The sequence below is a fragment of the Camelus dromedarius genome, chromosome 18, assembly GCF_036321535.1.
Source record: "Camelus dromedarius isolate mCamDro1 chromosome 18, mCamDro1.pat, whole genome shotgun sequence".
NCBI lineage: Eukaryota > Metazoa > Chordata > Mammalia > Artiodactyla > Camelidae > Camelus > Camelus dromedarius.
The window spans coordinates 9,911,118-9,922,553 of NC_087453.1; the positions used below are offsets into that span (position 1 = coordinate 9,911,118).

The 11,436-nt window shown below is 51.9% G+C and overlaps 1 protein-coding gene and 1 long non-coding RNA gene across 3 annotated transcripts in view; both read left to right on the top strand.

Moving 5' to 3' along the window:
- The window catches only part of PREX1 (phosphatidylinositol-3,4,5-trisphosphate dependent Rac exchange factor 1), a 175,770-nt gene extending 173,493 nt beyond the window's left edge, over window positions 1-2,277 (top strand). The window contains exon 40 of the mRNA XM_031433651.2: window positions 593-2,277. Coding sequence (XP_031289511.1) covers window positions 593-635 — 43 coding nt within the window. The 3' untranslated portion in view covers window positions 636-2,277. The remainder of the gene's footprint in view (window positions 1-592) is intronic.
- A 401-nt stretch (window positions 2,278-2,678) lies between these two features.
- LOC116147365 (uncharacterized) lies at window positions 2,679-9,905 on the top strand. Of its 2 annotated transcripts, XR_010385024.1 has the most exons (4): window positions 2,679-3,042; window positions 3,369-4,435; window positions 4,937-5,078; window positions 7,783-9,905. It is a non-coding gene; the product is annotated as an uncharacterized LOC116147365 (long non-coding RNA). The 2 variants fall into 2 exon arrangements; XR_004130881.2 differs by having other exon boundaries at window positions 2,679-4,435.
- Window positions 9,906-11,436: the final 1,531 nt, after the last annotated feature.

The window sequence follows — 11,436 nt, forward strand, 5'->3', positions numbered from 1 at the left end:
TCTGGGCCCAGGGGCCGCGCTCCTAATCACTGCGCCTCCTTGCTTCCCTGTTTTGTCCATGTCCCTGACACAGCCTCCTGTCTGGTCCCCTGCTGTCATTCTCCCCACAGCAGATCTGATGTCTCTCCTGCTTGAGACTCATTAGTGACAACTAATTACTCAGGGGTGGTGCTCAGAATCCTCCCAGGGCAGAAAGAAAACCGAGGCAGCTCCCCATGGGCTGCAAGGAGAGGCCCCCAGGATACATAAGTGAGAGGCTCCCAGGGCAGGGTGCTGGGTCTCCTTTGCCACCACTTGTGTGGAAAAATGCACGCACACCCACACACGCATCTTAATTCACAAACACACAAGGACACGGCATCTGTATTTGTACACTCTTGCCCGTCTGGAAGGAGCAGAGGCTCCTGTGGAGGAGGGACCGGACTGCTCGGGGAAAGCACGGGCGGCATCAGTCTTTCTCACTCTGCATCTTTTTACACCTGTTGAGTTTTGTTTTCTGGGTGTGGATGATGTGTTCACATAAATCACATGCAGAAACAGTAATAACAGGCCTCGGCCTGCCTGGCTCCTCATCTTCTCCTCCATCCACCAGGCTCTACCGCCTCTGCCAGCCGCCCGTGGACGGAGACCTCTGAATGCCGAGATGCCCGGTGCTTGGCTGCGCCCTCTGGAGCCGGGATTTGGGAGGACACTGGGGGCCATGCAGCCTTCTCCATGGCTGGCCCGAGGCCTCCTCTCCCGCCTGCTTCGGGCTCTGTCTGGCCGCCTCCATCGCGTCCTGTGAGGACAGCCAGTATCCTCGCTCTTGGACGAGCTGGCTGACCTGCCTTGGGCTGGCACATTCTCCTGCCAGAAGCCCGAGGGGTGCTGGGGACCCACAGAACTGATGGGTGCAGCCAGGGCCTGGGCTCCTGCCCGCAAGTCCCCAGGACACAGCGGAGAAGTCGTGGTCACTGCAGCTGGAGGCCTGCAGACCCCGCTGCCTCGGGACGGCTCAATCTGCACTTTTGAAACCATTGGTTTCCTTCTAAGTCCACATTCCAGGCGACCACATGTGTCTCCTCCTCCTCCTCACCTTAGCTTCCAGATTCACCCCTAACCCTGTACTAACCTGCTTGGTGGACTCGGAAAAGCCAGGCCTCTGCCAGGAAAGACGGAGGGACAGGGCACACCACCTGTTACCGAGAGGAAGCCACACCGCCGTCTGACACCTGCGCCATTGGAACTGGAGACATCAGCCCCGGGCTTGAGATTCGCTCTGACTTTATTTATATGGCGTGAAATCTCTACAGTTTATTTTGGAGTTTTAATGTCATTGTTATTGTCAAGATTTTTTTCTTCCAGTTTGAATGATTATATATTTGACGTTTAAAATTTCAAAGAAAGCTGTATTGTCTAACAGGGGACCAACATAAATGTAGTATCGACAGCTTTTCCCAGTTCTACTAAAAAAAAAAGAAAAAAGAAAAAAAAGAAAAACTAAATTATTGAAAATTCAAAAAATATAAGTCTTCCATCTTTTTTAATATTAGAGTCTTAAGATACGGCTTACAGGTGTCAGCTAGGATTCCTTTTCCCACCCGCCCTGCGTCTCCAGCAGTTGGTCAGTATTAGGATGAATTACTTTGTTCTGTTTGAAGGGTTTGACAGGCGGCGAGGCCAGGCCTGGGAGCTGGAGAGGGTTGAACTACCCACCTGAGAGGCTGTCCCACGCCAGTGTCTGACCTCTGTGGGCAGGAGGCTGCTGGGAAACACTGAATGGTGGCTTCTGTAATTTATTTTTTTGATATTAACTCAGAGCAGGGCATTTGGGACTTCTCAGCCAGCCAGAGAGACAGGAAGCCACCCTGCCCACCTTCTGGGCACAGGGACCTACACAGGATCATCACCCACAGCAGTTTGTCTCCTCCAGTTCCTGGGTGCTAGCAAGGAAATGTCTCAGCAGAGACAGAAGGGAGGGCATGTCTTTCCACCCTTGGCTGATGGGTGAGATCAGATATGGGCTTCCTGTGGTCCCGGAGGCTGGGAGCCCCACCAGCATCTTGGCCCCTGTGCCCACAGGGGCTGTAGTTCTTTCTCTTGCCACTGGGCACGCCAGAATGCAAGAGGTGGGCTTGTTGCTGGACAGAGGTGACGCTGATGCAAACGAGGACCTACCAAGAGGACCTACCCCTGAGGGCAAGGGCGTCATGCACTGGTTTACTTTAAACTGTACAGACCTTCTCAATTCGTGATAGATTTTTTTTATTATTATTAAAAGTCGATTTATAATACAAATACCTTGATCTGTGGTGGGTTCCTTTGGGGCCAACCCTGGTGGTGTGGGGGTGGTTCCACTGGCCAGAGTTACAAGCAACAGCTTTGAGTATCACATGGAGGACAGTTCTCATCAATACTGTCAGGGTCCTTGATGCAGCGACCCCTGCTCAGTGAGCTACCACTCTGAACTTAGTTTTCTTGTCTAAAATGAGAGCAATAATATATATTCCCTTGCAGGGAAGAGATGAGTCCTACGACGTTGCATGGCAGATCTGCGCCTCAAGTGTGCCAGGAAAATAACTATCTTTGTATTGTATTTCACTTTATTTTGGATCCTCAGTTCCCATTTCACTGTGATGGTGGAAAAATATGACTCTTTTTCCAGGCATTCCTGGCCGCCTTCTGGGTGTCATGCCAGGATTCCCGGTCTCACATGTGCCCAGGGATCAGGGTGGGTCGGGGGAGTGAGTCATCCTCGACCCCAGCTGGCAAGGTCGGTTCCGGTCTGGGATCTGGGATGGAGCTGGAGTGGAGTTCCAAATAGGCAACACGTGGCCCCGCTGGTTCCCGGCCAATCAGAATCCACGCTGGTCGCAAACGGGCCAATCAGAACAGACGCCAGCGCAGCCGCTGTGCCCACGCACGGGGACCTGAGGGTCAGGTCCCGGGATGTGAGCCGGTTCTCGCGAGTCCAGGCCATCTTTATGAAGCTGCAGGTCGGGCTGCCCAGACAGGGAAATCTCATTTCCTGGGCCGAATTGGCCCGCAGACCTGTTTCGCTAGGTAGGCCTGCCCTATGCCTGCCCCTCCCTCCCTCCTCCATCTCACCCTCTTCCTGCTTTTCCCTCCCTTCTTCCTTTCTTTCCTTCCTTCCCCTCACTTTGGAAAACTCTGACCTCTATGAAAGGCTTCTTTGGGGGTGCCCTTCTCTCGAAGGCCGTCCACTTTCACAGCCACGCTTGGGACTCCCCTGAGTCCTGCCATTGCAGACCAGAACCCCTTCTCTTTTTTAATCTCCTTTTCTCCCAAACTGCCTGCCCCAGAGCTTGCCCTCATCAGGCCAGATTGGGTCCCTCCCAGAGAGAGACCCTTGTGCCTTTCAATTACAGATTTCAGGAGACTCAATACTGTAAAAGACGGGAGTGAATCCTAGTGGGATTTAGGGCTGATTACTTGGATTAACTGAAGCCAGTGTTTGGATCCTGGACAAATCACTCTAAGGAGAGGGCTGTCACTTCAATCTATATTTGGCGTCAACAGCGAGGATTTGATGCCTTCCTACAGGCGGACACTTTTATAGGAAACCGCAGTGTCTGCCTGTTCTGCACCCTGAGGGCCTGCAACGAGAAAAGCGAATTCTCCTGGAGTGATGGACGGGGCAGCTTTGGCTGGGAGCTGAGAAGTGAGGACTCTGCAGCTTCGAGCAAGTCACATCCCTTCTCAGACACAGAGTTGCATCAGCAAATGGAGTGAAACCCGGGATTGTTTCTTTCCTTGGGTGGCCTTTGTCTCAGTACAAAGTGGAGCACGACGGGCAGCTCAGAGCAAGGGGGTGTTTCATAAGAGACAGGAGATCTCAAACTGGCCTCCCGAGGGCTGATACTTGGAAATAGATGTGGGCTTTCTGTTTGTTTTCCTAATACAGTGTTTTTTAGAATTTTGAATTAGATACTCATACTTCAGAACCAGCAGATTTCACTTCCAGATTTTGATTTTGGGTTTCTCTTGAAAATTCAGCAGCTCTGGTCCCAGTGGCCCTTGTGGGACCATGTGTTCTGATCACGTGTTCCGCATGTCAGCTGGAGCTGAAGAGTGGCCACTGCCTTTGGGCAAAGCGCCAGCTTTCCATTCCCCACCCAGTCCAACACACCTGCCCTGCCCGGCTCCAGGATGGCGCTGCCCAGATGAGCGTGGCCAGCGCTGGCCTCTTGACCATCCATCTTTTCAGCTCTGGAGTTGCCATGGTGATACTGGCTGAGGGAGGCACTGGTAACCAGGAGTTGCTGTGCTCACCAATGGAGCAACAAGAGGTGGGTGAATCCCTGCAGCCGATGAGTCTCTCGAACCTTTGGTTCCCTGCTCCCCCTGAGACTCATTTTCTTCAAATGACAGATGGAGCTGACTCTATTACAGTCCTTGATGTGGACTGTGTCAGGAGCCACTCAGGAAGCCAAAGGTAGGTTGGAATGTGTTGGCCACTTTGTGATTTTATCTAAATTTAACTGTTAATATACTTACCATCCTCCTCCATCGATGAAGCACCTGGGGAACAGGAGTCACATTCACCCTGTCTGCTGTGCCCCAGTGTCTGGCCCAGTGCCGGGCATCAGTGAAACAAGGCTAAATAAAAGAAAGAAGGCTCATAACTGTCAGAGCCAGGAGCCCACATGACAGCTGTGTGGGGCCAAAGCACGTGCCTCTAACCACTGCTCTGCTCCTGGCTTTGTTCTGGGGCTGGGCTGGATTGTTGAGGACTGGGAGGGCCTGGACTGAGACCTATGAAGTCAGACACCCTCGCCTGTCCTTCGGGACTGGCAGGCTTCTGTACTTTGCTGAGTAGCCATCTCTTGGGGAGTCACCATCTCTCTCAGAACCTTGGTTTCCTTCTCTGAGAAATGGAGACATTTACACCCAAATTTAACTTCCAGGGGATGAATGCAGTGTCCTGTCTGTCCAGCAGGTGGTGCCAGGGACATGCCAGTGCCCAGAGCCTGCGGAGTCCTGCCGAGTCCTACCTTCCTGGCTTTCAATGCTTGTTCCTGGGTGCCCACATTTGGGACAGAGGCAGCCTGGAGGCCGGGGCTGGGACTGTCTGGATGGTGGGTACTGGCTCCTGCCCTTCTGAGCCAGGCTTGGCCTAACTTGGTGTGAATATTTTCTCCTTTTCTCTATCAAATGTCTTTTTCTTTATTTCTTTTTCTTGATTATTTTGGTCTCTTTTGCCTTCATTTTCTTTCCTTCCTAGGCTTTCTTTTTTCTTTTTTTGTCCCGTAATATACATTTTATATAGGCTCTATTTTTATACTCTCTTCCTCTTCTGTGCTTTTCTTTCTGTCCCTTCTTTCTTCCCTTGCAATTGGATGTATGAGAAGGATGTGAGGAACCTTTGTAAACTGTAAAGCGAGGCTCCCATGAGGGCTGTGACCAGGAAGCCACAATTACTAACGTGCTCCTGGCCCGGGAGCCTTGACCCGCATGGAAGTGCTGACCACCAGGTGGCGCTGTGGGCTAGGCTGTCCTGGCCGAGCCTCTGAGAGCAAAGTGGGTGGGGGGCTCCCTCTGTAAAGTCTCTGGAGTTTAAGGACTTTGATGGCGGAGGTGAGCCAAAAGCTGCCCCTCTTTGGGCACTAGTAACATCCCTTGGAGGATTAGGGGTGGTCAGGAGAGGGTTGCAGGGCCCAAGTTGAGTCCCTTTCTTTGCTGTGTGGCCTTGGGCAGGTCCCTGTCGATCTCTATGCCTCAGTTTTCCCACCTATAATGAGAGGGCATACAACTCAATTCTTCAAAAAGGACCTCTGATCTGGCCAGCCTGGCGTCTCCTAGACTTCTCTGAAGGACCAATAGCAACATTCAGAATCTCTCGCATGTGTTGAGTACTTAGTATCTATTTGGCACTTTGTTTAAAGGTATCATTTTGTATAATCCACTTACCAGCCCTTAGAGGTAGGTACTCCCAAGGCCTCATTTTACAGAGGAGGAAATGGGTTCATATGGTTAAGTGACTCATGGTCACACAGCACAGAAATACTGGTGGAAGGCTGTAGCAACGTTATATCCCACAGCAAGCAGGAAACACGGTGGTCACTGGATTTCACGGACACTCTGCCCAGGTGCACCATGGGAGAATCTGGCTTTGATCCTAAAAGCTGGCAGAAATGGGGGAGGGGAAGGGTTGAAGAGGTCGCCTTACTCATAAAAGAATGGCTGTCATGGGAGAGCAGAAGTTGCTTTGATGCCTTCTTGCCATGGGTGCTGCCCCAGGGTCTTTGCACATGTTGTTACCATGACCTGGAACACTCTTTCCCCAGATAGCCTCTTGCTTTGCTCTTTTGTTCAAGACTGCTCAAATGTCACCCTATCCTCCATTCTTTCCTGCTACCCTCTCTCCCCTCACCCTTTTATTTTGATTTTTCTCACCTGCCAGAATCTATCCTGTGTCTGTTTGTTCATTTTCTGTCTCTTGCACTTCAAAGGCGGGGATTCTCATATGTCTCATTTACTGGTGACCCCAGATCGTCAGAATGTGGTGGGAAGGGCCTTCTAATGACAGAGCAGCCTCCTGAGTCCCAGACAGTCTCCCCTCTGGACATAAAGGCTAAAGATACCAAAGGGGGCTAGTTACTCAAGTGCTGAGAGCCACGCTGGGTGGCCCCACCATGTGTCCCAAGTGATGTGCCTGTCACCAAGGCGGAGGGAGAGGAACCCCACTTGAGGCCTGGCAGAGTGGGAACAGCCACAGGCACTGACAGCAGCTGTGCCTTGAGCACCTACTGTGTGCTTGCTGCCATGCTAGGCATGTTAGCAGAGGGCTCCGTCAGCACTTGTCGGTGCTCAAGAAATACGAGTTGGCTTTAGTGGAATGAATCAATAAACGAGTGACTGTGGCAGGGAGGAGAGCTCACCCCGCTGATGAGAATTCCAACCACTGAACCTCAACTCACCAGTTCTTATGGTGACTATGAGAAGACAGTTGTTAGTCCCATTTTACAGATGAGAAAACAGAGGCCAAGAGTGTTAAGTGATCTGCTGGAGGTCACATAGCCTTGGGGATTGAACAAAGAGGACTGACTCCAATGCCCCAGTTGTTTCATCACCACCAGGGCCTCCTGGGTGAGCCGAACAACCAGCAGGAAGTTCCAACCTCTCCAGTCTTGCCCCCCAACGCGCTGCCCCGCTGGGCTGGCCGTCAGCCACCAGGGCCTTCTTTCTGTTCCACGAACTCTCTGAACTTGTTCCTTGTTCTCACCTCAGGAACTTTGCACTCTGTTTTCTCTGCCTGGAACCCTCATCCTGCCTGACTGTTGCATGGCTACCTCCTTCCCATCATTCAAGTCTTGGTTGGAATGTTGTCACCTCCTCCAAGAAGCCTTCCAGAATGAGTGAAAATAGCATCACTTATTGACTCCCTAACACAGCACGCTGTTTCCTTCTGCTGTGGCACAGATCCCAACCTCTATTTAGTTTACTTTTGTATTTGTTAACTCACGTATCATCCGTCTACACCAACCAGACTGTGGGTTCCATGAGGCAGGGGGCCGGCCCTGCCTGGCTCACAGCTGTATCCCCACTCCTAGCTCAGTGGCTGGTGCGGAGCAGGTGCTCTGTCAGCCCTCGTTGACTAGGGCGGAATGGATCACTGAAGGAGGGAGGACCCCGAGCGGTATACAGCTGCCCCCTCGTGAGAGGTGTTGGTGGTAGTTGAATCTTCAGGTTGTGAAAAGTCGACACTTGAGTCTCCCTCCTGGCTCTGACAGTGCTGGCCCTGACCAGCCTCCCTCTCTGCCCTGTTTCCCTCTCTGTCAGTTGACAGCTGAGCTGCCACGCGCACCAGGGCCTCGGATCCCTTGCAGGAAACCAGAATGGAGCTGAATGTCGCCGCAAGAATGTTCTTCTGTCGGGCTGGGTCTGAGTCACGGAGGGCTGGGTCTGATTTGCCAGGAGGGCACAGCTGAGGATGCAAAGCCACGCTGGGCTGAGGACACCCACCATGTCCAGATCGTCTCCTCACCCCTCATCCCAGCACAGGAGATTTGCAGAAGCCCACACAGCCATACCTCATTTTATTGTGCTTGGCTTTACTGTGCTTCGCAGATACTGCGTTGTTTTTTTTTTTTTTTTTTTTTTTTTTAACAAATTGAAGGTTTGTGGTAACCTGGTGTTTTCAGATGATGGTCAGCATTTCTTAGCAACAGAATATTTTTAAATTATGGTATGTACTTTTTTTTAGACATAAGGCTATTACACACTTAATAGACTACAGTATAGTATAAACATAGCTCTTATATGCCCTGGGAAACCAAAATTTATGTGACTCACTTTATTGCAACTTTTGCTTTATTGAGATGGTCTAGAACTAAACCCACAACTTCTCTGAGATCTACCTGTATGTGATTCAACCTATTTGGGCTCACCTCTTACCCCCACTGGCATCATTTAAAAAATATTAATGGAGAGTGCTGAGTACCAGGCCCTGTTCTAGGCCCAAAGTCACATCAGTGGCGATTTCTTGGAGTTTGTTTTCTGCCGGAAAGAGACATGAAAAAGCCAGTGGACACAGGGGTGTGTAACATGTCACATGGCATAAAAGCCAGTAAGATAAATCTGGTAGGAGGACAGGGACAGATGTGGGAGACTATTTTATTTATTTTTAATTTTTTTTGAAGTACCATTAGTTACAATGTATCAAATTCTGGTGTACAGCACAATGTCCCAGTCATGCATATACATACGTAGATTCATTTTCATATTTGGAGACTATTTTAATAAATCATCAGGGAAAGCCTCTCCCAGGCAGACTCTTGAATGGAGATGTAAGGAGGAGACAGCTGGTTCCAGGCAGAAGAAACAGCAACTGTAAAGGCCCTGGGTTAGGAAGTCTCCTGGTGAGATGGAGGAGGAGTGAAAAGGCCACTGGAGCACGGAGGGTGGTGATGAGGAGGATATGAAATCAGAGTGGGCAGGGACCAGGGCACACAGGTGGCTGGTGGTTTTGGAGTTCATGTCCAGAATTGGAAAGGCATTGGTGCATTTTGAACAAAGAACAAGTGGTTTTCTCATATGAAAACAGCAATCAAAACTCCCCACCTACCAGGCCTAACCCATTTGAGTGTTTTCAAAAATAAGCTGAGAGTACTCTACAGAGTGAAAGTGGTGCTGTAACATTTTATTTCTATAATATGTTGTGCTGCTTCTGTTGTGTTTTATGAAATGTGTAGCATTATGATGACATATAATCCTGTTTCTTCTCTGTGCCGCCTCTCTGATGAACTTCAAATTGGGGGTTTCGGGTTCTCCTGGAGACAAGGTATGTGACTAGTTGGGGAGTTGCAGGCGCTCAGGCTGGTGATGGGGGTGGGGAAGAGAAACTCTGGAGCCCTGGGGCTACGACTGTGTGACGCCAGTAGGCTGGGAAAGAGGCAGACCTCATCCCTAGTGGTAACGGGAATAATAAGTGACACTGTTCTACACATTTGATGGGTGTTGTCTACATCTTCCCAGTAACTCCCTGGGCCGTTACCCTGTGATAGGGACCGTCAGAGCCAGGGGTACTAACTCATGTACCTGGACCTCATGCTGCAGAGACCGCAGCCCACACGGGGGTCATCTCCCCACTGCCCTCCCTCGTGCATTCTGTCTGGGGGACCCCAGTTCAGCCCAGGGGGTGAATCGTGAGATCAGAGCTGCCTTCACGGGTGTGTGACCCATGTGATTACACAGGGATCTGTGCTCAGAAGACTCCGTGATTGGCTTAAGCTCTGCTGCCCCGGACTACAAGTTCTTAATAATTTTTGAACAAGGGGCTTGACATTCTTACTGTGCACTGGGAACCACGAATTACGAAGGTGGTCTCGCAGGAGGATACAAGCCAATCGTAGGGTCCCGCCCCTTTGCCTGGGATTGGTGGACGTTTACCCATGTTTGACCAATGAGATGCAAGCGTTGTGCGGCGGGGGTTGGGGGTGGGGATGCTGGGAAAGCCTTTTCTCCGGGAAAGAGGCGGCTCTGAGGAACTGTTCCCCCTGTGCCTGTGCTTTCCTGCTTTGGGTTTTGGCCACTTGGGTACTTCTCTCTGCGTCTGCTGCTAACTCCCTAATCTAGATAATCGTCTTTTGCCTAGAATATTCCGGTCTCCTCACTGGTCTCCCTGCCCCCACACTCACCCCCCGCCTCACCTGCAGCCAGAAGGAGCCTATTAAATCTAAGTCAGTCCATGTCCCTCCTCACTCAGACCCTCCAGGAACTTCCCACCTCACTCTGAGTAGAAGCCCAGGACCTCTTCCCCTATAAGGCCCTGCTCCATCCCTGCCCCACCCCCTCCCCGACCTCCTGCCCTGGTTCTCTCCTCCTCACTCACTCCGTTCCAGCCACCTTGGCCTCAGTGTTCCTCAGACTCACCAGACAACTGTCTCAGGGCCTTTGCACGAGCTGTTCCCTGTGCTGGGATTGTTCTTCCCCAAGGAATCCCCATGGCTCCCTCCCCTAGTCCTTCAGGTCTCTGTTTACGAGTCAGGCAGAGCCAGATTGGGAGCCTGGGCTGGGACCCCGATGACTCAGCGGAGCCCCTACCAGCCACGGTCCTCCTGCTCCAGGATTCTCATTGAGGGAGGCAAGGAAGTGCCAGGTGTTGGCACCTTCACCAGTGTCATCTCCCATTACTGCGGCTGAAATCCTCTCATGGGGACAGTGGCTGGAATTTGCACCCAGGGTTCCAGCTGGGGTATAAGGGGATGGGGGTAGTTGGAGGCTGGGCCTTGGCTCCTGTCCCCGAATTTCTGCAGTGGCATTCAGCTCTTCCACCTTCCTGCCCAGAAGTCCTGAGGGGTCCAATCCATGAGTCAGTCCCCTCCTGGGCGAGCCTTACCCAGCCTTTGCCAGCATGTGGGGAGGGCACTGCCCTGTGCTCCTGCTGTTTCCCTTCCAGCACTTTCCAGGCCCAGGTTCCCAGTGCAAAACTGTCGCAGCATCCCCACCATGTGACCCCTCCATGTGACCCCTCCCTGCTGCCCTGGGTTTGGCCTCTAGATCTTTCCAGATCCTTGCTGTTACACCGCTCTCTGTCTAATCGAAGGCAACCCATCCTCCCTCTGGCCCAGCTGAGGGACGTGTGCATCACAGTGCACGAGGGCCAGCGGGTAACCGGGAGCTGCCCCAGTTACCTATCTGTGCTTCGTCAGAGCCCTCCTTGAGCTGTGGGGGTAACAAATGGGGGTGTTTCAGACACCATGACAGGAGGGGATGAGCTGTTCCAGGAACACTACAGGCTGCAGGCTGGAGGAGGACCAGCCCGTGGGGGCCGCACAGATGTGCCACTCTCCTTCCTGGCTTTTGGCCCAAACAGCTCTTAAGAAAGGAACATGGGGATGACCCTGGCAGGTGGGACTTGTTTCCATGGTGTGTGGCTGACATCGGAGGGTGATAGAGCTACAGGCTGCTGGGGACCAGCCCGTCAGGAGAGGG